This window comes from Takifugu rubripes, chromosome 8 (genome assembly GCF_901000725.2).
Source record: "Takifugu rubripes chromosome 8, fTakRub1.2, whole genome shotgun sequence".
NCBI lineage: Eukaryota > Metazoa > Chordata > Actinopteri > Tetraodontiformes > Tetraodontidae > Takifugu > Takifugu rubripes.
The window spans coordinates 11892697-11919652 of record NC_042292.1 but is presented as its reverse complement, the minus strand read 5'-3'; the positions used below and the strand labels follow the sequence as shown (position 1 = coordinate 11919652).

The following is a 26956-nucleotide window of genomic DNA, read 5'->3' as shown; positions in this document are numbered from 1 at the left end:
TTCAAACTGAAATTATTAACTACCTTCTAACCTGTGCACCTTGGGTTGCCCAGGCACACTAAATAAAACACATTTGTTAAATCTGCTATTTTCAATAATACAATCAGATGTAGATAAACCATAAATATAATGTCATTATTCAATCATATTAGTGCGCGACTACTTTGCAGGACTTTGATTTATTGTGAAACGCTAACCGGAAATCAGCGTTGCCTTCACTTCCGCTTTACACCTTCGGCTCAGAGTAGAAAACTGAGAGTCGCCGGAGAACGCAGAAGAGGGGAGATAGGTGCAATAAAAGGCGGTGAAATGGTGTAAAAGCTGTGCGAGAAATAACCCGAGCGAGGGGACCGACGAGGTGGGCCGCCGCCGGAGGATTATTCATCTTCTCCGCGTGTCGTTAAAGTTAGCGGAGAAACTCTCGCGTTTTTGATGCTGTCCCCACGGAGGTCTGAGCCAATAACGGACTTACTGGTCGGCTGAACCATGCAGACGCTGCTGCTCCTGAGTTTGGCGTTGAGTTTTCAAACTGGTGAGTCTAAACCCCCCCCCCCCCCCCCACACACACACACACACACATTTTTAATAAATTCTACACTATTTTAAATGTGCGCCCGGAGAGAGACGCAACCCGCTCGGCGCGCCGTCAGACGCGTGTGCGCGTTGGGCACCGACGTAGAACATGATTTCCCAGCGTTTCTCCTGCGAGCCGCAGTAATGGATCACCTTAGGCGTGCGCGCGCGTGCGCCGGAGCGAGATGACCTTTTTATAACCATTGTCGTCCCCTTTTCTTCTTCTCCTTTTCCACCTTCTTCTTGCTTTTGACACCCCCACCCTTTCCACTCGGCGGGTGCCGTTATTCACGCGGTGAGCCGCTGAGGACGTGACGGGAATAACAGTGATTGACCGGCGCTGCTCTACATGCACCTCCACACTGTCACGGCCCCTGGTGTAGGGAAGGAAAGCTTTTATGCCCCCCCACGCGCGGCTGCCTCACCTGGGTGCGTGGCGAAAAAGCCCATCTCCACCCTCCCTACAGCACTATGATGTATATGCAGCAGCAGCATCCCTTGCCTCCATCCATTCCCCCTCCACCCCCTCCGTACCTGTGGGGCCTCAGGTAGGCTATTGGCTTAGCTGTGGCTAAGTTTCTGAATGATGAGGAGGGGGGGTTGAGCAGACGTGGTCATTTCCTTAATCTACCTGTTTGATCGAGGCATAAATCTCTGTATCCACCCCCCCGCTCCCATTGTCTACGTCTCTGACCGCGATGCCGCCGTCCTGGCCAGTCCGCCACTTCATCATAGGTGGGTGGGGAGGGGGTGTTCAGACGAGGGAAGGTATGGAGAGGGATGATGTCACCGCATCTCGCAAGGCTTTGTACGGGCTCAGCCTGCTCGCCTCAGCATCCACCCATGGCCATGCTGAAGGTTTCAAGGAGCAGCTTTGATTTTCATTGACAAACCGGGCACACTTTGAAGTAAGACATGACGACATCGGCCAAACAAAGAAATGCATATTCTTCACACACGCAAACACGCACCCCCTCCAAGCCAGACCCCATGTTACTACCACATGCTCTTTGTGCCGTTTATCCTTTTACAAACCGTTCAGTCTTAATGACTATTTCAGAGACACATCTCCTCATAGATGCTGACACACAGACACACACACACACACACAGACACACACACACACACATACAAGATTTACATGTGTGAAGCCATGTGTCCTATTGCATTGTTACGACTGTGTAATCCATTATTACTCCATGTTGGACTCCCCGACACAAAGATATTTTGCTCTCAACGGCTTTCCCAAAGATTAGCAGGCTGTGCACGGGATTTTATTCGGCAAGATTTAAAATGATGTAATAAATCTATGGTCGTCAGAGTGTTGTCACTGTGTATTTTTTTTTTTTTTTTTTTTTCGTATTTGTATTTGAAAACACAAAAGCAGTAATCCAGAGACAAGAAAAAAGATAATTCAAATGTTCTGTTTGGAGGCATTTTTCTTGAGAGCGCTAGCCCTTATCTCTTCATTAGACATGTAAAACCTTGTTTCATGGCCTGTAATTTGCACACATGTAATTGCCTGCTAGTGCTAATGATTGTACGGTTATTAGTCAAACAGCCCATTGAAGCTTTGGTGGATGCGAATCCCTAAAATTTATTTGGGTGGATTCAATGATGCAATTTGCAATCAAGAATAACAACAATCTGGTTCTTGATTTCACCTCTTGGATTACTTGCTAATAAGTTCCAGCTACATTGTCAACACGTATCTTTAAAATTTTTAACAGACGCCCGAGGTTGGATTTGCACTGTTCCCTGAATTCCCTGGCCTCAAGCGCTGAGTCGGATAAAGGCACCAGTGCAGGTGTACCATTTGTCAGACTCTTGTCCTTCGTGTGCGTGCTGAGGCGATGAGCTACGCTGCCGTCGCTGCCTGTACTGTACACTTTGGCTCTGAATCACACGGCTGAGCAGTGAATCATGAGACCTCAGACGGATTCCTGTGAAAATATTCAGATACTTGGAAGAGTCTGATGTATTCAGGGGGCGTATACTCTCAGAAAATGAAGGGTTCCCGAAGGGTTGTGTGATTAGTAAAGTTGCGATTTCTGTGAAACACATTTCTGTCTTCTGCAAAAAAATCCCAAAGCACAAATATGGCACCTATTAATACATACAACCAAGTTTCATCCACTAGCATAAAAACAAACACATATATGAATGTCTGACTCGGCTCACTTAAAGCATTGGGAAGGGAAAAACTTTGTCTTAACTATGTTTTTAATTTTTAATGCGTAAATTCCATCGTTTCCACTCTGGAATAAGCTACATGTCACAAGGATGTGAAATCTTTCCCTTTGCCGCACAGTAAATGATACTTTTTGGAAAATAAAAGGACTGAGCAGTTAGCCTGGACTAATCTCTCATCACCCTCCATCTCATTAAACTCCTGCCGATCCGGAGACATTCAGGCACTAATGTTGGTAACAAAAGGATGGCAACCCAGTAGGCTGTAATAAGCACTAAAACACTTCTGGAAGGATTTTTTCCCCCCTTCTCAGTTAATGGCTACGGGAGATTAAACACAAGAAAGAGTAGCAGACGAAGAAAAAAGTGACACCTATAGAATGAGTCTGGTCAGTTTCAACCTAGGGCTATAATAGTTTAAATAATAAAAAAATAATAAAAATCATCCACTATCATGGAAGTGAATGAATCTTAGGCTGTTTAGACTATTTACATCAAAACCACAATTTTTTTTCAGACATAGCTAGGTGGCTATTCAAACATTCACCGAGGTTGATTACTTCAAGAATTAGGACATAAGCCTTAGTACAAAGTCAGCATGTTTACAAGTAGTCTCAAGTTCTTATATCGACAAAGGAACATCAACTCAATGGCACAACAATTTCGTAGTATTAGCATCCTCTCAATAATGGTAGAAAATTCAACGTGAGATCTTCAAACTACGTGTACGTATGATGCGTCAGCGTGACTTTCGCGAGACCTTGTATTGAAGCTAAATTTACATAAAGTTCCTCTTACTGAAGGAAACTAACCCCCCACTCTATGTTCGGTGAAAATCTAATGCCGTCTGTGAAAAAAATGAGCAGAAGCAGTTTCTTTTACAAAGACATTTTGATTTATTTATTTAAAGTTAATATGTCAGGAAAGTAAAGCTGCATGTTGAAGGAATTGTCCTTTAAGTCCAATGAGTCTCGTGGGCTACCAGAACCATTTATAGCGTTGTGAAGCTTTCTAAAGACGATCTGCCTTGGTTCTATGACTAACAAATCCTTCTTTGGTGCTATATTGATCCTCACACCTGAGTGACATCTGTAGCGAGACAGAACCCCTGCTTTTGATTTTGATTCTGGCGAGGGAGATATGCTTCCGGAGCATCCTACCATTAACATGCGAATCCAGGTCATGTATCCTTTTTAACAGGATCTGAATGAAGCATCTCTAATCGACGTCAGCCACTGAAAGCAATCAGTGAACCAGCTGTAAAGCTCAATCTGGGAATGGAGCCTGTAACGTGACAGTGTACATCTAGGCCCGTTGTTCCCCACTGGGTTCCATTCAGGAAACAAATTCTTGGCATTTCTGTCCCAACGGGTGTTTTGTCGACATGCGACATGTTGATTGCAGAGCTCAGTTGATGTGTTTGTTTAAAGGCATTCCTCTGGACACGAGTGTCCTGTAATGATTTTTGAAGTGGTGCTTTTGGGCAAATGAGGTGGCTTCATGCAGTCGCTTTTGCAACGTTCTGGTCTGAACCCGAGAAAGAACCCAGTTGGCTAATTCCTAATTCAAAGTTGCAGTCGGAGATAAACTCAATCCAATAGAGTCCACACATGCTCTATTGCATAGAGAAAGCATACACATGCTTTCTTTGAGCGTCCTCAGCAGCTACACGAACGTTTCTCAAGCAAAGAAGGTCCCATAATCTGATTGTGTTTGACAGGCCAGGGGCATCCGAGTTATAAAAAGAAGAAGTTTAAAAAAACATCCCCTTAAAATGTTTCTTTATGCAGAGTCCCCCGAGCAAGAGTGGAACACTTTATCACATCTGACTGAAGCTTTTTGGCCTTGTTTTCCCAAACTGCACGGCCACATTTGCAGCAAGGAGGACCATTTTGGGGTGATGGAGAAGGGGGCAGGGTAAAAAAGTTGTTAGAGAGGGGGGGGAGAGCAAAAGGGAGGGGTGGTCACATGGGCAGGTGGGTAGGCCTGATAGAGACTGATTTCTTTTTTTTCCTCTATTTTGTTTGTTTAAGAGGTGGTAGAGTGAAGGGGGAGACGGTATTATATGGCAGCAGGAGGAGCGCGTTCTTGACAAATGAAAAAAGGAAAGCGAGTTGGGAGCAAGGGACGAGGACGGAGGAGTGGTCTGGAGGCCAGTGGCGTAGAGACGGGGACTATTACTCTGGCCTGACTGATCCCTTAGTGGGTACAGGGAAACAGCTAGTTCAGACAGAATATAGTCATGGAGGCTACATATACTCACATATCAGGCATGATTTACGCCGAAAATGAGTTGTCAGTTTTCCCTTTACCCTTGAATTCGCATTGCTCTGCATTGCTTTTAAAGCCACTTTCTGCTCATTCTTTTCCCCCTGTTCCTTAAGTTATTCTTTTTCTTCGGCTCCCCCCTTCAAACACCACCGCCACCACCAACACCGCCACCAGCAATACCACTACCATTACTCCTTCTCTTTCCATCTACCCCTTTCCCTCTTTCTTGCTCTGTCTTGCACTCTGTAATAAGTTCCAGATGTGGTTCTTGCATTCCTCTGGTCGGTGGAGAGCGAAAGAGACGAGGGGAGGGGAGTGGGGTGGTATGAGTTGGGAGGGGGGGCAGCCGTGGGGGAGGGGACAGGAGGAGAAGCACATGAATTAAAACAGGGAGCACATGATGAGGAAGAGGAGCCTGTGTACTGTAGCACACATACACCAACTTGCACTGGAAAACATGCACAGAGCACAGAAGCAGATGATGGGGGATGAATATATGGCGCGTGTGTGTGTGTGTGTGCACATTTCATAAAATGGGGGAGGGGGATACTGCTGCTGTAACCTCAAAACTTTTGGGACATTCTCCTCCTCCTCCTCCCCTTTGCCCCCTCCCTCCACAGGAATGTGGCCGATGCTGATGATGTCACTTCATTTCTCTGCTCTCCCAGTTTTCTGCTCCTCTACAGGGACAGGGCAGAGAGAGACGGAGAGATTCGACTTACTAAATCCATCTTCCCTTTACGACAATGGTGGCGGGGTCAGCCGTTCGAATAAATCTGTCGCGGCGGTGCTGTGCCATTCCCTCCCGTCTCGCAATTTTTACAGGCTGCAGGCGAGATTGTTGCTGAATACAAACAACGACTAGCAATAATCATCAATGACTTTGAAGCTCAGTTGTTAGAAATAGTTATAATGTCTCCGCTAAACCTAATCCTACATCCTTGGGGCTAAGCTTACCTCAACACTGGGTGACGTGATGCTGATGGTTGCTGATAGGAGCCTGTTAAATCTGTACAACAGGGGTTGAGGTCAGGACTCGGCAGGCTAGTCAAATTCTGCTGCCACACACCTCTTTTTCACACTGCTCTTGAAACACAAACAGCTCCGCTGTATATCCCTAATACCATCAAAGTGCTTTTAAATTTAAAAGTCTACCATCCTTAGCCCAGATTTATGATCCCCCTTCCTCCTTTTTTCCTTTCTAGTCATTTATTGTCTATCCATGAAAAAGTCCCCTTTTCTAAGCGATGGCACGTTCCGGCAGTGACATTGGCAAGGGTCTCTGTCTGAGGATTGCTTCACTGTATGAGGTCAAGGCCTGCGGTATTTATTGGACGGATTGTGACAGATGACATTGCAAGAACTGCAGTACATACCAATAAAATTAGATTACACTGGATTGAATTAAAGCAGACCTTGAAGGAGGTGATTTATTGATGGGATGCTGCTTGTAGGATAGTCCCACTGTATTCCATTATAACGCCGGACTGTAACATAAGGCAAATCGGTTGATCGCGTTAGAACTGTGACACTGATGTTTACTCGCTGATCACATGGCATTTTGAGGCAGAGTGGTTTTAGGAATGGGTGACTGCTCGAAATCAATATGGAGCCATCGCCACAAACTATTGATTCATCATGATATTGATTATACCAACTAAATCTACGAGCTATGCAGCACATGATTTGCAGAGCAGCGACCTGATGTGTATGCATACCTCGATCATGCTTATAGGCTCATCGAGAGTATTGGCTATTGTTAGTTGTGGTCACCCTTGGTTACAGCAGAGTGTTCTTTGTCAGCCATGCGGCACGTTGGCTACACAAAAGGCTTGTGGATTACCAGCGACTGGCCTGGCTTTCTAGCACTTTGAGCATATTCGTGTGCCCGTGATGTGTCAGATGCTTCATCCACGAATTATCATATTACCCACCGCTGATCCTGAGGTTGCCATGGCCACTGTGTCTGTCATTGTGTCAGTGGTCCTTGCTGACTGTAGCTATGGTAACAATGTCTGCAACAGTGGTTTGGTACAAATAAAGCCCTCGCAGATGAGAGACTCGCGTAAGAGAGGAGCCCCGGGGAATGGAAGGGTCGAACATGGACACTGTCGTTGCAAACCCTCGCTTTTATTTAAATTAGTGCGCAGATTATTTACATAAGCATGCAGTCTCGTGTTTGTGGTTGAATCTGAATGAACAGACAAAACACAGAAGTGTGTTTCCATTTTGATAGAGAGGGCAAGATGGAACAGGAGTGAAGTCTGATAGAGGGAAAGAAGAGCACCAGATAGTGCTTGCGGATGTAAAGGTAGAGCCAGAGAATGGTAGAACGTGGTAGGTTGGGGAAAAGAGGAGGGGCCACCATATCTGAGTGGATGCCTGACAGAATAAAGAAAATGAATAGGGACTGAGAGGGGGTAAAACCACAAAAGAGATGAAGAAAGTGAAAGGGCGCTGGCTGCTTGTAAGTGGGAGGATGGCAAGGTAAGATGACAGAGGAAGGGATAGAACAGGCAGACAATGCAGCAAACAAAGAATAGGGCTCTTTCCCTCTTCGGCCTGATCTCCCCCTTCTCCGTCATCTCCACCTCGTAGCGTCACCTTTGTGCTTGAATGACATAGTGTCACCAGGCTCAGTAGGTTGCCTCCTTTTCACTCCCCCTCTATGTGCCTCCCTTTTTCTTATAGTACCGTCACCATGGTTACAGGTTATTATGGCCGTGCCTACCAGGCGGCCATGTTGTTGAGAGGAGCCAGGCACAGGTGGTCAAGTTCCCACAGCCAGGGAAATAGAGGGGGAAAACTGCAAATGTATTTATCACATACACTTTACATACAGCATGTGCATTATATAGTGCAAAAGGTGCATATACATTGATGTAAACACAAGGACGCCACATGCCTACTTAAGATTTGAATGTATTTCTAGTTGCATAGTGGAGTGACGTCTCCTAGGTAAATTTATTAACAGAGTGCTAGTAAGGTGAATCAGTGCTGCATGTCTCCTGTGGCTCCAACTTTGTCCTGAAACAATGATGTCATCCATCTCCATCGCACTTCAGAGCCCCCCGTACGTGTGGACCTCGGCGCCTCTTTGTTCTCATATCTTGCATCTCGTTTTCAGGCAGCCCCCTCCGACACGCGGACCTCACGCGGCGACGGTATGGAATTAGTCTGATAGAAAAATCAGTTTGGAGCTGATTGGTGGTAGACACAAAGAGAGAGAGGAAAAGAGGAAAATAACAGGAGACAATGCGGCCGCTGATTATTAATCAGATAGGTGGAGGGAGGATGAGGTCATTGCGATTTAAAAAAAAAAAAAATCAGGAGGGAGGGCTTCATCAGACACACAGATGCACATACCCTCTCACCGATACGCTTGTACAGAAAACTTTTTTGGCCGGTGACTTTACACGTCAGCTGTTGCTATGGTGACGCACATCCATGATCCAGTCTAGGTATGGGATTGGTTGGAGAGGAGAAAGGGAGAGAAAGGCGAGAGGGGAGTTTTTTGTGTATACAGGAGGAGGCCCAGACACAAAGGTAATTAGACTGATGCATAACAACTGATGCAAAATGAATTTTTTTGCAATAATGTCTAATTGTGATTGTCAACAGTGACATCCTCAAAGTCTTTTGTGCGCCATCACTTAACAGCCTCACCTCCTCTCCCATACAGAGCGTATAAGCCAGCGTGTGTTTAAAGCAAGCTTTGACTTTCACCTCCTCACAGCAGGGCGAGTTGCAAATTGAGAAATGCGGCACATATAAGTGGAACTAAAAATAGCTCCAGTTGTCTTTGTGAGCATATACACATTCGCTAATTTTCAGGAACAAATTGAGCTTCATTACCGCGATATTAAAACACCACTGCACAATGCCAAAGGTGCTCTTGGCGAAATCGCTATGGTGGTTCACACTATGGTGGTGTGGTGAGTCACCGAGCAAAGCTGTGCGCGTAGCCGCCTTTGGCTTTGTGTCTGCCTTGACAAGCCAAGCTTGGTGTCACTTTGTCTGCTGAAGCTGTTGTCCTAGGCTGCAGATTACCCGTAATCCCCATCGAAACTTTGACTACAACCGAACTTATTTCATGCCTAAATTCAACCCCCCCAAACCGGTCCATCTGGAGATGCTCTCCTGGCTTGTCAGCTGACTCCAAGCTGGGGTGTAATTCATGTTCTACAGACCAGCTCGATGTGTCAATTATATGTTTGGGGTTTGGGGTGGTTGTGTTTGTGTGTGGTGAAAGGAAATGGTTAGCCTATGTGGCAAAGCCTAGCCCATCTGTATTGCGCATTTTGTGTATGTGTGTGTGTGTGTCGGTGTGCATGTGGTCATGGTCAGAGCTCTTTGTGTGGACATGGTGCTTGGAGTCTCCCGGTGGTGTCTTGGGGACCAGTAACACAAGGAAATCAGGACACACTCTAAATTTGTCACTGCAGCATAACCCACATAAAGAAAGAATACAAGCTAGTTCGCCTCTGCCTTGACTGCTCTCTGCACTTAACTCCCCTTCTTTGAACACGCTGATGCACACCCACGAGCAAATACACTCATGTTGACAAGTGTTAACTGGGTAATATGGAAATCAGAAGGCGACGAACACATGTTTAAATGAGTCAGCCTTTGCATGGTTTTCTCTGCGGGTTCTGTAGCCTTTACTTGCAGAGGGGGATTCAGTTTGGACTGTGTTTGCAGTTTTATGGAGGGAGTTAGGGGAATACCTCCAGCAAACATTAGTTGGTGGATAGGATTTGCTCACCCTCAGGCAACTGTCAAGGTGGAGGGGGTTAATCAAAACACACCTTGGCTCTCATCACATTGAAGTGTGTCGGAGAAAAAAAAAACTAAAACATGTTGTGTTCTTCAAGACTGCATTCGTCCGCATTGAACATTCCAGTAACTATTAGCCCTAGACATACGTATCACATGAGTTTTATTAAAACAGGATGCTCACAGGAAATGAAAGCAAGCAGTTTTGAATTTCTGTTTGTCCAATTATGGCCAGTTAGTCCAAAATGTTTTGTTGCATAAATTTAACCTGTGGTTGCTGCAGTAACGTTACAGCAAAGCCCTTTTACACTGACCAAAAACCCAGTTCAACCTGGGTACATTAGGCATTTGAGAACGTGTAAAGAGGTTCAAAAATGGTCAAAAGGGCATGGTCCAATCGGTTTCTATCCACCCGCCAATTTCCTCAGGTCATCAAATGGCACCAGAAGTTGAGGACCAAAGCGGCTGAACACTATTTCACGTTGATTCAGTATGTCTCACTAATCTTTTTTAAAAATTGGCATTGAAATTTTCCCCTCTTAAGACGTAGAATTGGCAAGGTTTCCAGGCAGGAGGGCTTCTCGTAACCCACCATTTAGCTTGCTCTTGTTGTTTTGCTTAACTGTCTCCAGGGTGCTTCTTATGAGATCGCTTTTGTCATGACGTCAAATTCAACGCACCCTACCGTCTGCTGAAGAAAACCCCCGGGCCTGCTCTCAATGTGAATTTTGCCAAGTGCCGATTTTAAACAGTTGTACAGTTGTAAAAAAAGAATTTTGATGGGTATTAATTTATGTTCTGTAGCAGCCCTTCAGATTCTCCTGTCAATATTAAAGAAACAAAGGCAGCTCAAATAGCATCTAAATTTTGACTCACGACATTCATTTCCATATGGTTTTACTTCCCGGCACACATCTGTGAGAGGCATTCCACCCATCTTCATCTAAATTTGTCAGTGAAAACTCTTAGATAAACCTGCTTCACACTCCTTGTAAACTTTTAATGACATTAAAACAAAGTCAGCAGTCAGCCAGGGAGAATAATGAAGCATTAAAACAGCCACATAATTCACTCACTTTGAAGGGGAATTAGAACGGAGCTCCAGTGATAAGCAGACTGAATATTAATTACAGTTAGGTTGCTGGAAAAGGTTTCAAAAATTTGCTCAGATTTTCTTTTTTGCCTAAGGGTTAATAACAGCTATGTATACATGAGCAAAACGAGTATATCATAGCTTATGTGGAAGAAACAACCCTTCATAATCAGCATTTTCTGGAAATAACACATTGTAAGAGTAGTGACCACTAAAAAATCCTGTGCTTTCCCCTTTAGGCTTTGAAAATATGTCGTCTGCATTCTTGCGATGTCATTTGGTAATGTTAAAGGCTTTGTGACAGATACAAGATGACTTTCACTTCCAAACTATTCATACTCAGTGGTCGTTGCTGCTCTCGTTATCCTGATTTATTAATTCAGTTCATATTGGTGTTCCTCAGGGAGCAAATTAAGGACCCCTGTTTTTTTTTTTTCTTCGTTTTTTTCGGGGGTTTTTTTGGTTAAGTGCAGAATTATTCTAGGAGTGTTTGCAGCACAGCTCCATCTGCATCTCATACCTTTTCACCGTGCACCCTTGCACATCATCTTTATCTTCAGAATGTTAATGTACCGCACTGTCAGAAACCATTGTTGTGATCAGTAAAGAAATTTCCTTGCATGGCTGCCCGCTTTTGTGTTATCAGGCATTGTACCTCTGCAAATCTGATGTGATTGGGGAAGAGTGCCTGGCCGGGTGAGGGAGAAAGAGAGTTAGGGACCGAGGGTCAAAGCAGGGCAGGCGTGAGGTGAGGCGCAAAGACATATGGCAGTTGTTGAAAAAAGCGAGAGATGTGAGCCTTAACCAAAAGGAAAAAAAGTGCCCAAGGGTTTGGAGGGCGAAGTGTGAGGGAACGAGACAGGGACTTTAACGGGAAGGTTGAAAAAGTGATAAAAAAGAGGAGGGGACAAGTGAGAAGGAGAGATGTAAATAGGATGAGGTGAAAAAAGGGAGTGAGAGAAGAGAGGGATGTTTGAATAGGGGGAATGAGAAGGAGAGAGCGCTGGAGGGCTGATATTTAATGTGATAAATGAGTTGTGACAGTCCGCCTCTAACCCCTTTCCAACCAGCGAGGAGGAGGCACACAGAAATAGAAAGCATTATGGGTAAAAGGACATACACAGCATTATCTATGTGTATAGAAAGACGGGGGCACGTGCGCGAGAGAGGGAGGCGAATCGACGCAGGCGAAAGGACGTTCATAGACAGCATTATGGATGTGAAGCGAAGGAGGTGGGTGGGGACACATACGGGGGGATGGATGACAGAGGTGGAGGAGTGGGTGGAGGTAGAGGGCGCGCAACACAACTGGGTTAATGATCTATGGTATGAGCTTCTTGGAAGTAAGTGGGGAGACAAATTAAAGCAGGAGACAGAATGGAAAGAATGGAGATTGGAAGAAAAACGCAAATCCTCCATTGTGCTGGTGTCGTGTCTTCAGGGGACGGCTAATTACAACTCGTCATTGTGCGGCATGAAGAATAGCAAGAGGGATTTTTTTGTTTTGTTTTGTTTTGTTTTTTTCTCATATCAGTCAGTGGGCAGACTGGTGCAAGTCCGTCCATCTGTCCGTCGGTCTGTCTGTCTGTGTCTGCCGACTGCAGGCCCGAACAGCAGTGGACAATGGCAGCCACTGTAGTTAGGGTTTGTGAGAAGAAGCCTGGGAGATGACTCATGGGGAGGAATGAAGAAAGCAAGGAAAAAGAGAGGAAGGGAAGGCCACAAAGTTTTGAAGAAATAAGAAGAAGTGTGTGTGTGTGTGTGTGTGTGTGTGTGTGGAGGGGGGGCCTGTGGCTGAAGTTGCCTTGTTTGATCTCCCAGATTTCTCCCTGAGTCAGCATTAACCACTTTGTCTTCTTTCTTCATCTTCAGTCTTCTCCGACTCCCTGACACCTTTTTGCTTTCCGCGATGCTCCTCTTGCCTTAGCTGGTGGCCACGCGCCAACTTCTGATCAAAGATGTCTATCATTGACGTCCCCTTCGTCCCAAGGGTGGTGGGGTGGTTGTGGTGTGTGGGGGGGTGGCAGCCTTCCATCAATTGACCATGAAACCACATATAGGATAACATGCTCTATCTTTGGTCGGAAGGATTTTACAGTAGATTACAGTAGTATATGCACAAGATACATATTTCTTTAACTTGTCCCTGTCTCTCTTTTTTTGGCCTCTTCAGTGTTGACAGCAAGGTTCTCTCAGGAGCCGGCAGACCAGTCGGTGGTGCGGGGCCAGAGGGTGATCCTGTCCTGCGTTGTCTTCAACTACACGGGCATCGTTCAGTGGACCAAAGATGGGTTGGCTCTGGGCATCGGAGAGGACCTCCAGGGTGAGACATGACATGGCCGCCTAGGGCCTAATTCTTGCGATTCAGACGAGAGCTCATTTTGAGTCTTTTCAATCGTAACTGGCAAAATTGTTATTCCACTTGCGTAGTAGAGATATTAGCAATTCCAACATACAAGTTAGAATAAGTACACTTGAGTGTTTATTGTTTTTGAATGGTTTAATTGGTCACTTGAGGCAAAGACACACTGGCTCTATGCATTCGCTACTAGTATTTAAGGCTCACTAATTAGTAGTGGGCTAGCTTTTCTGCAGTTATTTTTTGGCATGCAGTCTGAAAAAGGGTAATTATTGGATGTTTTTATCTGGAGAATAAGGGCTGAAAAGATGTGTAGAAAAGAAACATATGTACTCCTGTACATGACTTTTTCTGATGTTTGGTGCCTCTAACGAGACTGGCAGGAGAAGGAGCTAGCACGCAAAGGGAAGCAACCACTGTCAGATTTGGTCCGTATGAGTTCTGACTAAGCTAACATGAAATCAGATATCTTACAACCACGCTAGGGGCCCTATGAGTAGATGCTACACGGCCTAGAGCTAAATGCTAATGTCAGCTCTATTATTCACTGTCACGAATAACAATAAAGTTTTGACTGTGATCTACTGATACAGGATGTGCCTCCCGTTGTCCATAGTAAACCATGATGTTGTTCAGCTAGGGGAAGGCTAGTCAGCAAGAGTTCAAAGAAACAAAAGTGAAATTAGCATAATAACTGGAAGCTAAACTATACCAAAATGCTGTTGGGGTAATGATGAAGGATCCATTAGCTTGTCTGACAGGCCAACGTGGGAGTGAACGACAGTTGACATTCCAGCATATTGAGTTAAAGTTGCCCCAGTTTGATCTATAGGGCAAAATAATCTTTTCCCACGGAGCCAAATTTGAAAAATATAGCTTGACTGAGCTACTTTGAACGCATTTATGTCCTCTCATATCTTTTCAAATGGCTGAGCCGTTAACTGTGGTGACTAATATGTGGTATTTTGGGGGCTTTTGAATGTTAGCTCGGCCAAAATGTCTGGACTCGACTGCTAAATGCAGAAAAATGCGCACCTTTTGCACATATCTGAGGTATTCTGTGCCCTTTTAGCTGATGTTGTTGAAGAACTTGGCTAAGGAGGACAGTTTTACTGAGACTTTCATTAATCTAATTTATAGCCCTTACTCTCCAAACTAGTCCTTGCCACAGCGAGTTTGTCCCTGCATGAAATTCTGTTTGATTTCCTGCTTTTCCATCAATTTGAGATGCCTCTGAATTTGAAAGGAGAAAAAACAAAACAAAACGAGGGGACGACGCATGACATCACCGTGTTGCCGCATTGTCAGAATCGCACTGATTAGCCCAAAGAGGGAGGCCGCGGCCAGTACTGGTCAAATAAAGTGGGCATATTTTTAACTGATTGTCCCAGAAGGAAGACGGCATCATTCCCAAATGTCTTTCACATCCTTGTTTTTAAGGATGTTGCCCCCCCCCCCACCCCCCCCACCGATTATTGGTCTGATTATTATTGTTATTTCCCTTTTTTGGTACTGATCTTCTCAGTCTTCAACTCATTTGACAAGCTCCCCATTAATCTTTTTGTCCCTTCGGCCTCCTTTCTGTCCTCATCTGTCACTTCTCCACCCCCTCCCCCCTTTTTTAATCATATTGTTACTGTAATGGTCTGATGCTTCCAGCCAAAGCTTTTAAACAAAACCATGTGAAAGAACATTGGCCACCTCGTGCACATGTATCCTCGGTGGATGCATGCGTGTTTGTGTATGAGGCTCTGTCCCTCTGCAACCCCCCCCCCCCCCCCCCCCCGCCGCCGCCTTGCTCTCTGTGCTTGTTTTATATGCGCTCCCCCTCTCTGCATTTGACATGCAAATGAATGTATACACCGGCTGCACACACGTAGATGCATGCAGACGGGGACGTACAAGGTCGCACGGGCTCGCACAGCTCCGTTTTAGGTCTATACGCGGAAAGGGCAACAGGGAAATTCACAAGCAATCTATGTCTGGGCAGCGGGCACGATTTCCGCACTGTGGACTGGAGCCGTTTTGAGTCCGCTAAAACGTTGCTGTCATAATGCATTCATCTCCCCCCCCCCCCGATGGTGAGGGAGAGCAGGGACGCCACCTGACGGCGAGAATGCACAGCAGGAACACAGCTGGGCTGTGTGTGTGTGTGTGTGTTTGTGTATGGTGGGGGAGGATGTTGGTGTGCGAAAAACGAGTTAAGTTCTGGCCGAGCATTTGGGTTTGTCTGCGTCTGCCTCGTCATTGGTCCTAACCGACGTCCAGCTCGGCAAAGACGTCAGATTTCTTTCAGGTTCCACATGAAACAGAACAAGTCTCGCACTGTTTTATGAGATGCATAGATGCTGATCACTGTGTTTAGGTGAAATAATTGGAAGTGGTTCACATGCATCAACCATTAAAATGAGTTTCAATGTTCAATGTATCATTTATTAATCTAATTATTTAATTTTCTGCTGCTTCCACATCAGTACTTCAAATCACTTGAGTTCCTTTAATACAGCTATTGCACATCTGCTAATGTTTTAATTATTTAATTATTTCTTGTGTGTGTGTGTGTGTGTGTGTGTGTGCAGCTTGGCCCAGGTACCGAGTGTTGCGTGTGCAGGAGTTGGGCCAGTATAACTTGGAGATTCTGTCAGCAGAGCTGTCTGATGACTCCCTGTACGAGTGCCAGGCCCCCGATGCTGCCCTGAGGTCCAGGAGGGCCAAACTCACCGTCCTCAGTACGTCCGCTTCCCAGATCACACGACTGTGGAGGCTCGCCGCCTGTGACGCACCGCACCGCCCTCACGCTCCCCTTTTTTTCTTTCTCATCTAGTCCCCCCGGATGACCCGGTGATTGATGGGGGTCCCGAGGTGCTGCTAAATGCAGGGGAGTCCTACAACCTGAGCTGCGTGTCTCGAGGGGCCAAACCGCCTTCTGTGATCGAGTGGCTCAAAGACGGTCTGCCTGTGGAAGGAGCTAACAGCATCACCGTGCGTCAGCAAAAGAACGCAGACTGAAGACTAAAAAGCTTTTAAAATGGCAGAACCATATTTGTATTTAAGCTTTTTTTTCGGTCCACCATCAGGAGGTGCTCCCGGACAGAAAGAGGGTGACCACACGTAGCTTCCTGCCGATCCAGCCAGTTGACACTGACACGGGGAGGAACTACAGCTGCACGGCCACCAACCTCGCTGTCCCCACTGGCAAAAGCACGACTGTCACCCTTAATGTCCACCGTAAGGCCGTTTCATTTTGACTTTAGAAAATTAACTTACATACTCACCGTAGGAAAATCAGACCAAAAACGGAACTTTCTCCTATTTCTTCCCACGTATAAAACTCCCCAAAACAGCTTAAAGTGAAGGCTTAAGTGATGCATGGGAGCCATTTTAGATATGTCCTCCAGACTGCAGCATATATTAGAGGCAGAAGGCTGTTGTTAAGCGAGTCTCCTCTCTTTCAGATCCACCGATTGTGACCTTGTCCATCGAGCCTCGCTCCGTCCTGGAAGGGGACAGAGTCACCTTCACCTGCCAGGCTCATGCCAACCCTCCGATAATGGGTTACAGGTCTGCATGCTCTCATTTTAGCTGGAAAACAAATTAAAAGCACATCCTTTCATTTAATTTTCATCATACACAAAAAGCTTGTTTGCTAGTCTTGTTATGCAACATACAGAAATAGGAACATGGTGTCATCGTGAGCCATACGTGCGCAATGTGGGTAACATCCAGTATAAATAAATTATGAAGTTAAAAAAATAGAACATTGAAAAAAAAGAAACTGAAACTGTTCTGCTGCTGTGTATGTACTGCCCTCTTGTGGCTCCTGGCCTGGGGTAATTGGGGCTGCAGGTCGGAGTCTGATAGGTCCTTGGGGGGTTGCTTATGTTCAATTTTGCAATCATTGCTAGCAAAAACCAACAACAAAAAAAGAATCAGTTACAAACATTTTCATATATATTTGATCCCCAGGTGGGCTAAGGGGGGCGTGGTGCTACAGGGGGCCAGGGAGAGCGTGTTCACCACCAAAGCTGACCACTCCTTTTTCACCGAGCCCGTCTCCTGTCTGGTTTTCAACGCGGTGGGGAAGACCAACGTCAGCATCCTGGTGGATGTTCACTGTGAGTCACATGCTGCTCATCTCTCTCCAGACCCACTTCCTTCTGCCAGCGGGCTGGAGTCACAGGGCTGAAATGCACCTTTGTCTCCCCCCCCTGTCTGTTTCTGCTGCTCCAGTCGGCCCAATTCTGTTGGTGGAGCCACAGCCGACAACGGTCGACGTCGACTCCGATGTCACCCTGAACTGTAAATGGGCTGGAAACCCTCCGCTCACACTGACATGGTTCAAAAAGGGTTCAAACATGGTAAGAGGCTCATCTTAAAAGCATTTTTTTCCCAACCTTCACACTTAGAGTCCAGCGTTTGGTTTTTTTCCACCGGACAGCAGATTATCAGTCAAGGGCACGAGCGTGCCCATACACTGAAAGGTCATTTTTATCTTCTTGCTATGAGCTCTTTCTCTCAGATTTCTCTTGCATTTTTTCTGTTGTATGTTCCTCTCTGGATTCGATAGCATGACTTTAATCAGCTATATTGCACCTCTGGAACCTCAACACTACTGCAGATGTAATAGAGATATGCTTGAGTTACATGTAGATATTGAGACTTTTCTGTCCTGTCAAGACATGCAGGAAAAGGCTAGCTTGTTTCTTCCGTAGGATCACCTACACACTCTATACATTGCCTGCATGGCAAAAGGAACAAAGGTCCAAAAAGCAAATCTACCTCAAATATTCGGTCAGGCCAAGATGTGCAGCTGCCCACATTGGTGGTGATGCCTACATCTGCATGTCATAGTCACCATTTTACAGGAATTCTTTTCCATCTGGTTATACAGTAAGACATAATCACATGGCTAATTTTCCCATGGAGGCAGTTGCTAGGCAACTGCTAAACCGTTGTGATACCTCATAATGCACGGGTTTTTATTGTTAACCAGTTAGGGTCAGAGTAATAGGACAGACAGTGTCAGATAATATCCAAACATCCTGCACGGTTAGGGTTAGGCTATTGAGCACAATCCTTAACTTCCTCTGTGTTTCTGTATATGTGGGCTATATTGGTGCCATTTTCTTTAACTCCCTAACAGGTTCTGAGTAACAGCAACCAGTTGTATCTGAAATCCGTCAGCCAAGCCGATGCCGGCCAGTACGTATGCAAAGCCATCGTCCCGCGGATCGGAGTCGGGGAAACCGAGGTCGCCCTTACCGTCAACGGTCAGGACCCCCCCACAAAAATCTGAATATCATTGCTTTGTGCTCCTTCTAGCTTCTGACATGTCAGGAATTGCGAAACAATACTTTTTACTCTTTTACAGGCCTGGTAAAAATGAAAGATCTCTCTTTGACACTCAGATCTCCCTTTGCAGGTCCTCCCATTATCTCCAGTGACCCAGTCCAGTATGCGGTGAGAGGGGAAAGAGGAGAAGTGAAATGCTACATAGCCAGCACACCTCCTCCGGATAACATTGTAAGTCACAATAAATAAAGAAAGAGTACTTCTGGCACCAAATCCATAATTGAACCATCCAAATTTTAGTCCAATGGTTCCTAAAAGCCCTATCTTGTCCCCTTTTGTATCACCTCGTTACTGTTACAAAATTTCCCTGTTCTCCAGTAAATGCTTTTAGGCACGGTCCCTTTTTCCCAGTGAGCTGTGACTCACCCTTAAACTCTCACAGAATTTTACCCCCCACTCCACCCAATCCCCTCGCATAAACAAACTTCGCCGGCGCCGCTTTTAGCTCCTGCGTCAGAAATCAGCCTGCTCGCTCCGTAGTAGCGTCTTCTGCTCCCCGGCTCATGTGACTGATCCGACCTGACTTGCAGCGCCCTTAATGCAAGCGGCGGAGGCCGGGGATGGAAGGAGATTTATAAAATATAAAGGACTGGAGAGGAACAGTTGTCCCAGTAAATGCCACAGACGTGAGATTATCTTTGCCTGGAATAAGTGGACAGATTATCAGAACATGTGGGGTTATGCATAATTAACTGGTTTTAGTACAGTACTTCCATGCTGAATAATACAGTTGCTTTTAGTGCCTTTAAAGCCAGAGAATGTGCAAGATTCTCACCAGCTGTGTATCCTCCCCCACCCCCACCCACCCCCCCGGTTTTCTGCTTCCACTCTTCCACTGCGCTCTGCAGAAATATACAAACTGTTGCTGCAGCAGCTCATGCAATATGTGTTTGCATGCATATGCACTATATCATAATAGTAGTTTGGGGGTCATCTATCCAGTCCTGTAATCCTACAGCCAGGTTTTCTATCCTCCTAGGTAAACCCCTGCTTTCACAGGTAGGACTGAAAACCTGGCTGGATTGATGACCACTGTTGTAGTTTAGGCTTAAATGGAAAATTTGCCTTGTATATTTTCAAGCCACATATGTGACCCAACACAATAACTTATGTTTTTTTACCCTGTGGTGCATGTTTCAGGTCTGGGCATGGTCGGAGAACGTGCAAGAGAGGTACACAGTGAAGAGCAAACCGTCCACCGAGGGCGGGGGTGTCCTCTCCACGCTCACCATCAACAATGTGATGGAGTCGGACTTCCTGTCCACGTACAACTGCACGGCCTGGAACTCCTTCGGCCCCGGCACCATGATCATCACACTGGAGGCGATGGGTACTTGGATTGGGTTTCAATTCTTGACTTTACTCATTGCTGTAAAAAAAAAATCAGTGGAACTGAAAGCAACACTTACTCACGTCTCCCTCCAGATGAAGTCCCAGTGGGGATCATCGCTGCGGGGACCGTGGGCTCTACCATCATCTTATTCATCTTTCTCCTGGTCCTGGTTCTGATCTTCTATAGGCAGCGCAAAGGCAGTGAGTCATTGCGCCTCCTCCCTGCATGTTCTGTAGTGATTTCAATGTTTTATTTACAAGGATTCAACCTTAAATGCTCTGCATGCGGACCAAAGAAAACCAAAGCTTCCTCTCTGCCACATGGATAAACGCCCCCCTCTGGTTCAGGAAAACACTGCACCCAGCTGCAGCCTAAGCTTGCCCGTGTTTTGCTTCCAGGTCGACGTGGGGTCACTCTGGGTAAGCCTGACATCAAGGTGGAAACAATAAACAAGGAGACGCACAGTTTGGAGGAGGACTCCGGCAGCGTGTCCACGGCTTCGCGCATGGTCAAGGCCATGTACTCGGTGAGCAGCAGCGGGGTGTGTGTTCTTGGGCCACACATTGTTTTCACAGCCTGTAGCTTTCGAAAAAGCCTCCGATTAACTCAGTAACCTCTCCCGATATGCCAGATTGCACCTTTTGACTTAAAACAAACTCTGCTTTCCCCCTGATATCACTCCTGTTAACCCCTTAAATCCCATTTTCTCTTTCTTTGTCATACTCTGTGGCCTCCTTCCCCCTTCTCCTGTTTTGGCACCCTTTTTTTTGGTTTTGTTGTTTGACGCTTTAGTTTCTCCCCTCTGTGTCCTTCTCTCCCTCCAATCAGCCCTTTAAAGATGAAATAGAGCTCAAGACTGACCTCCGCAGCGACACCCTGGACACCCGTCAGGAATATGACCTTAAGGTGAGCTTAAAAACAAACAACTTGTACACAAATATTGTCTGACTTAAAGGCAAAAAGCTTACAGATCAATGGGAAAGGTTAAAATGTCAGGAATTGGTTGAACACATCGATTATAAGCAACCAATCGGTGGATAATTCCGAACACAGAGTAAGATGATTGCAGAGCAAGGTTTTGTGCTAATTATAGCTCAAAGACGGACAATGTGACCGTGACTCCAACTGAATAATGTGTGCACGCCATGTCCAAATAATAATCTAATTAAATTAATTGGAGTTTTTGAGATTTTAATGCATCTACAGAGGACTGATTCATTAGTACAGTGCATACACGTGCCTACCTATTTATATACAGCATGCTAATTTATGGCCTTAGTCGGGTTGAAGAAAAATCAAAACGTTTATTTTGAATTGTCTGCCTGAACCGTCCAGAGTAGAAGTTGGCAACCTTTTTCTCATGTAGAGCCAGGAAATGTTCCCGTTAATAAGTCATCATCAGCGACAAATCAAGCACTAAGCAGAATTAATGCACACTTTTGGTTATATATGTCCAAAAGAGCTGTAAGTCTATTGCCGTAATTTCTGGACTACAGAGCGCACCTGATTAAAAGCCGCATAATCTAATTTTAAAAAGAAAATCAATTTTGTACTTATACAAGCCTCACCGGATTTTAGGCCGCAGGTATCCCACGTAGTAATATGAAAAATTAGATCGAAAACATTCAGTCCCGGTATATGTTTTTATTACCGTAAGAGACGAGTCACTGATGAGTGACAGACAGGTAAGAAACAACAGCCGCTCTTTTCACTTGTAAGTTTATACAGAGACCTTAAATCCAATTTTCATCACATCAGGATTTTTTAACTTTCCTTTTAATTTAATCCGCTTAGCAACATAAATATATTGTACCGGTAAATGCTTATTTTTTTAACAGTGTCTGTAATGCAGCTACCTTGAAATATACGTTTGTATCAGCTACACACAAATTACGTTGTTTATGCTTTTTTACTCAAACAATGAACAATCTAAAACTCCCCGATGGCCCACCTCTAAAATCTTCTATTTTCATCGCGGTGGCGATTGCTTTTGCCTTCCGTCTGATTTGTACAGCGGAAACACCGCGGCCGCCTGCTCTCTGTGTGTTCACCCAGTCTTCCAGAACGTTTTCAAGCTCGGGCCACCTGCGATGTTTACGCCTAAAAGCTTTTGTCGTCTTTTTGCTTTGGATCAGTTCTTCATGCTGGCGTTTCCACCTTCTCACCATTGATTACCGTAATGCCAAGATTACGCACGGCAGCTCGATTTCCTTTTTCAACCGCCAGAGTGATCGCTTTTAACTTAAAAGTCGCATCATATGCTTTTCTTCTAGTATTTTCCACGTTGATGAGGGTTAGTAAAAATGACTGATTCACAATAGTTGTGATAGTGCGCCACGAAAAAAAACATAAATAAGCCGCACCGTAGAATAAGCCGCAGTGTTTAAAGTGTAGAAAAAAAGTAGCGGCTCATAGTCCGGAAATTACAGTATGTTGGGGAATTCATCGACTGGAAAGGAAACGGGTTGATAAAAAGCTTATAAAAGGAAATACTCCGTGTCAAACCTGTATGACATGATCAAAAATACGACACATCAGAACTAGATCCAGGCTTTCAGGTTTTCTACCAGTACAATATCTGTTTTATTTGGCATAGCTGCATTAATTGGAAGTTGTAATTAGCTGCAGATCACCCATCCACCCATCTTTTAGCCTTTGTTTGGGGGGATGGAGCCCATCTCAGCTGCCTTCGGGTGAAAAGTAGGGTACACCCCAGGCAAATCGCCAGCTCACCACAAGGAAACATAGAAAGACAAATAACCATTCACGCCTAAGGACAAAATTTAATTAGCCATTGTTATCTTGCTCCATTCTCAGTGTTTGCTGACCCCTGGTGTACAGGAGGCATAATGACACAATTCTAGTTATTGGCTGTTAAGCGCAATATATTATATATTTTAACAAGGCTTTCTTTCCATTATGTTCATATGGTTAATTAATTTTTTAGATGTCTCTGGCAACCCATTCAGCCGCGATCAATCATTTATGCGTAGAGACATTATGGGGTTGGACTGAGGTGATGAATGTATTTCATGCATAAAGCTGCCAAAGCGCTCTGCTGCCCTGCTGGCAAACACGCTACCCCCGTATCCTGGATTACTTTGAAGAAAGACAAGAATCTACCCCCAGGAGGTGGTTAGGTCATGCCGCCAGCAGCTGCAGCTAGCCAGTGTTGGCCTTGCCACCGCCCGGAGAGGCGAAAAAAAGTCTAGCTTTGTGGTGGGGGCGGAGGGGGAACGAGGCGAAGTGAGAAATGATGAGATGGCAGGGGCATGTCAGGGGGAATCACAGTGAAATATTTGAAACGTGTTCTTGCTCTTTCACACTGGGGCACAGCCTGAACTCACCAGTTCATCAGTCATTGACCTCTCAGACACAGTTCCTATAAGTAAACATTTATTCAGTGATATTACCCCATTTTCCTTGCTTTCACTTCTTGAGTCCAGTTGTTTCTCAAGACCAATGAAAAGTTCCCATTGTTTTGGATTCCGCCCAAACTCCAGCCTCGTCAGGTTTCATTCCTGCTCTCAAAAGTGGCTGCGTCTGTTCTCGAGTAGCTGAGTCACCAAAGAGTCCCCCCACAGTAAAATAATAGCAAGACAAACAGCTCAGGCTGACCTCTGCCCTCTTGTGCAAAACAGAATTCCTCTTTGGGAATGAAGTAAACTCCCTTTTTTTTCCCTACCGTTCAGCACTTTAGTACTTGAGTCAGCATGCAGGAAAGCAATCAAAAGTCTTAGTTTAATAAAAACAGAGATTGGCAAAACCTTAACTTCATTATATCCTCTCTAATGTTTCTATATCAGGACCCCACCAACGGCTACTACAACGTGCGAGCCTCCACCCACGACGAGGGACGCCCTGCCTCCGGCTCCACCATGCATTACTCTGACTACCGCTCCCCTGCAGGAACGCCAGGGGGCGCTGCATCTATCAGCAGCAGCACAGGCGGCTCTGGAGCCACAGCCAGCGGAGGAGCCCCCGTTCCACCAGGTCCCCTGACATCCCCCGGTCGGCCCCAGGCGTGCTACGACCCGCGGCCCCCCTCCAGACTCTCCCACATCAGCTATGCCCAGTTCAACACCTTCACCCGTGGTGGCCAGAGCCAGCAGCCCCCGGCAAACCCCGCACCCGTGGCCGCCGATTTCCCGGGCGACTGTAGCCTCATGGATTCCACTTCCCAGCTGGCCTACGACAACTACGGATACCCTTCGCATTACCAGACCTACCGCATGGGCTTTGCCCCGTCAAGCCTGGCACCCTTGGAAGCCGGCCCCTCTTACGAGATGTACGGGGTGGGATCTGGGGTGGGACCCGGTTTGGCGAGCCACGGGGTGGGCGTGGGTCCCGCGGCGCCCGCTCCTCCGAGATCAGAGACTGGACTGGGGAAATACGGCAGCTCCACCCGCTTCTCCTACACCTCTCAGCACTCTGACTACTCCCACAGCCGACACACGCAGAGGATGCAGACTCATGTGTGAGACAGAGATAAACACCTCATGGTCTTAACACAATGCGGGATGCAGCCTATAAATAGCGTCACATCTTAACACACACACGCACACACACATATAGATTTAAACACACTTACACACACAAATACAGTCAGAAGGTCATACCCATGAGAAGGGGAGGGTGTGAGAAACCACTGAGGCACGGGAAGAGCAAGCAAGCGGGACAGTGCGTTTTAGTGAGACAGGGACGGGAAATTCCAGACAATCTCGAATTCCCCAACTCCCGATGTTTGCATATCTGAAGCTCCGCAAAGCGGACGGCGCAAGTCACAATCAAGCTCGGGTGAAAGAGCAAGAAGCGTAGAGACGAGTGGAGGGACCGAGGATCCTTTTGGGAGACCTATAGCTTTTTACTGGTATATACTGACTCTGTAAATGATGAAAGGGAGAGTCGTCTTAAGGCAAAAATAAACGACGGATTGGCAAGTATGGTACAGATGGATTAACAAAACCTCAACTGGTGGGAGTCATTTCTGGCCGCCATTTTCAACTTTTAGTTCCTTCATCATTGAATGAGTCTTATTCAGTGATCATCGAGCACATTTTATATATAGTATTTCATAATGTCTTTGTGTACATTGATACATGCCAACATGCCTGTTTTTTTTTTTTAGGGGGGGTCATCTTTTTTTTTGCACTGCATCTACAGTATTCATGCTTAGACGTCTCTTATCTATAACTGTATAATGTTTTCTTTTGTTTGCACACCAGATTCTAGCTTTGTATTCTATTTTTTAACGTTACAAAGTTATTTTTGTCAATGTTAAACATATATTGTGTATGTATGGACCAAAATGTTCAACCTGTGCGCACATAACTTGGGAGCTTGCCTGCCTGGGGTGTCGGGAGTGAAGACTTGTGCCAACAGTCCTGAAATCGGGAAGAATTTCACCTCAGAAGGGTATGTCAGTGTGTAAAAAAGACAAATAACAAAACCTAGTGCCAAGTGTTCATGTTGTTCCTCACCTTAGATGTAGACGCAGTAGAAGCTCCTTCTATCGGTGACCTTTGCTTTACCAACCAGGTTGGGAGACCTTTTTTCGCCAGGCTGGAGCCTCCTCCCACCTCTGAGCTTTTAGAATTACGAGCTTGGTGCAGACAGAGAGAGAGAAAAAAAAAACCACACAGATGTTGGGTTTAGAACTGAGTGGCCTTATAGGGTAACATGTCGTACATTTCCATTCTGAATCATTCCTCATCGCCTGTTTGCCAAAACGGCCAGCGGAGAATGTGCAAGGAGAGTTTCAAGGAAGGCTTGTCCACGATATTGACATTTAGTCGCGTATGGATGCGAGTGTGCGGGTGTGAGAGAGTTCAAGAGGAGCTGCGTGGGTGTTTACGCGCGTCGATTTGTACAGCGTGTTTGTAAAGTTTTGTGAATGGGTATGGAAAGCGTACTATAAAACATGCAGTGCCAGACTCTGATGCGCGTACGGCCATTATATGCATAAAGAGGTGTGTATTAAGTGTGTGTGAGGGGGGTAGGACGGTACATACAGTGCGACTGTGTGCATGTCTGTGCCTCAACGTGCGCGTGTGTGTTTCCGCATCTGTCCATAACATTTCTCACACAATCCTGTTACAGTACTTTTATACCTCTGGTAGGACTGTATCCTGTATTATTGTGTCTTTGAATTTAGGAAAAAAAAAAACAATGTTTATCTTATTGTACTGTTCTTCGTAGCAGAGAAAACTGTTCAAAAAGGTGTACAACAAACATTATCAAGCTCTCATTTTTTAATTTCATTATCTTCAGTATTTTTTAAAAATGGTATGTAATTATTTTTCCACAGTATTACATAAATAAAGCACTGTTTTTTATAAAATCCAGCATGTGTTATTGTTTTTGAATGGGGGAGCGATGGAGCTTGACGGAAAATGCGTATTTGTCTGGAAAGGCATTTTACAGTCACATACTGCATACGATTGTGAAATGACATGGTTGCACAAGATGTTAGTACGGATAAACAGTCTGAAATTGGTTTAGCAAAGTAAGAAAATTAGACAAAATATAGTAATAACGCAAATCTTTGTTTGAAATCCAACATCGGTTTTTTTTCTATTGGTGAGTCACAGAATGCGTGTAGCACTGTGTCACCAGCACCCAGGAGGCTCTCTTTGATTTTGAATGATATGAACGTGGGAGTAATATGTAGAAATGAAATAAAACCGGTCCTGTAATCAAGCCATGAAGAAAGGCGTGACTGACAGAAAAAGAAATGCATGCAGTAGTCAGGAACAGAGAATCTCTTGTTTAATCTAGCGAGCAGTTGTTCTCTGTTGTATCAAATGCAAGAAGCAAAAACATGCTATGACCAGCAGCCATTAAATGGTTAATTGTAATGTTGAGCGTGGCTCTGTCGGAGCTTCGATTCCTTCATAATTCGTAAATCGAATTATTTATTTAAAAAAAAAAAATCTTTAAAAAAAATCCGCAAATATTTAATTTTCAGTTAAATAAGCAGCAATTTTTTTTAAAGTCTAGTGGCATCTGA

The 26956-nt window shown here is 45.3% G+C and overlaps 1 protein-coding gene across 2 annotated transcripts; it reads left to right on the top strand.

Moving 5' to 3' along the window:
* Nucleotides 1-240: 240 nt before the first annotated feature.
* On the top strand, nt 241-26291 carry kirrel1a (kirre like nephrin family adhesion molecule 1a). Of its 2 annotated transcripts, none has more exons than XM_011606543.2 (15): nt 241-532; nt 13077-13226; nt 15842-15991; nt 16087-16244; nt 16340-16490; nt 16718-16823; nt 17229-17377; nt 17493-17620; nt 18406-18532; nt 18685-18785; nt 19755-19944; nt 20040-20147; nt 20346-20473; nt 20776-20853; nt 23754-26291. In XM_011606543.2, exons 1-15 carry the CDS (start codon nt 487-489, stop codon nt 24426-24428), a joined length of 2445 nt encoding a protein of 814 aa, XP_011604845.2. In that variant the 5' UTR covers nt 241-486; the 3' UTR covers nt 24429-26291. The 2 variants fall into 2 exon arrangements, with proteins under 2 accessions (XP_011604845.2, XP_029696231.1); XM_029840371.1 differs by having other exon boundaries at nt 20740-20853.
* Nucleotides 26292-26956: the final 665 nt, after the last annotated feature.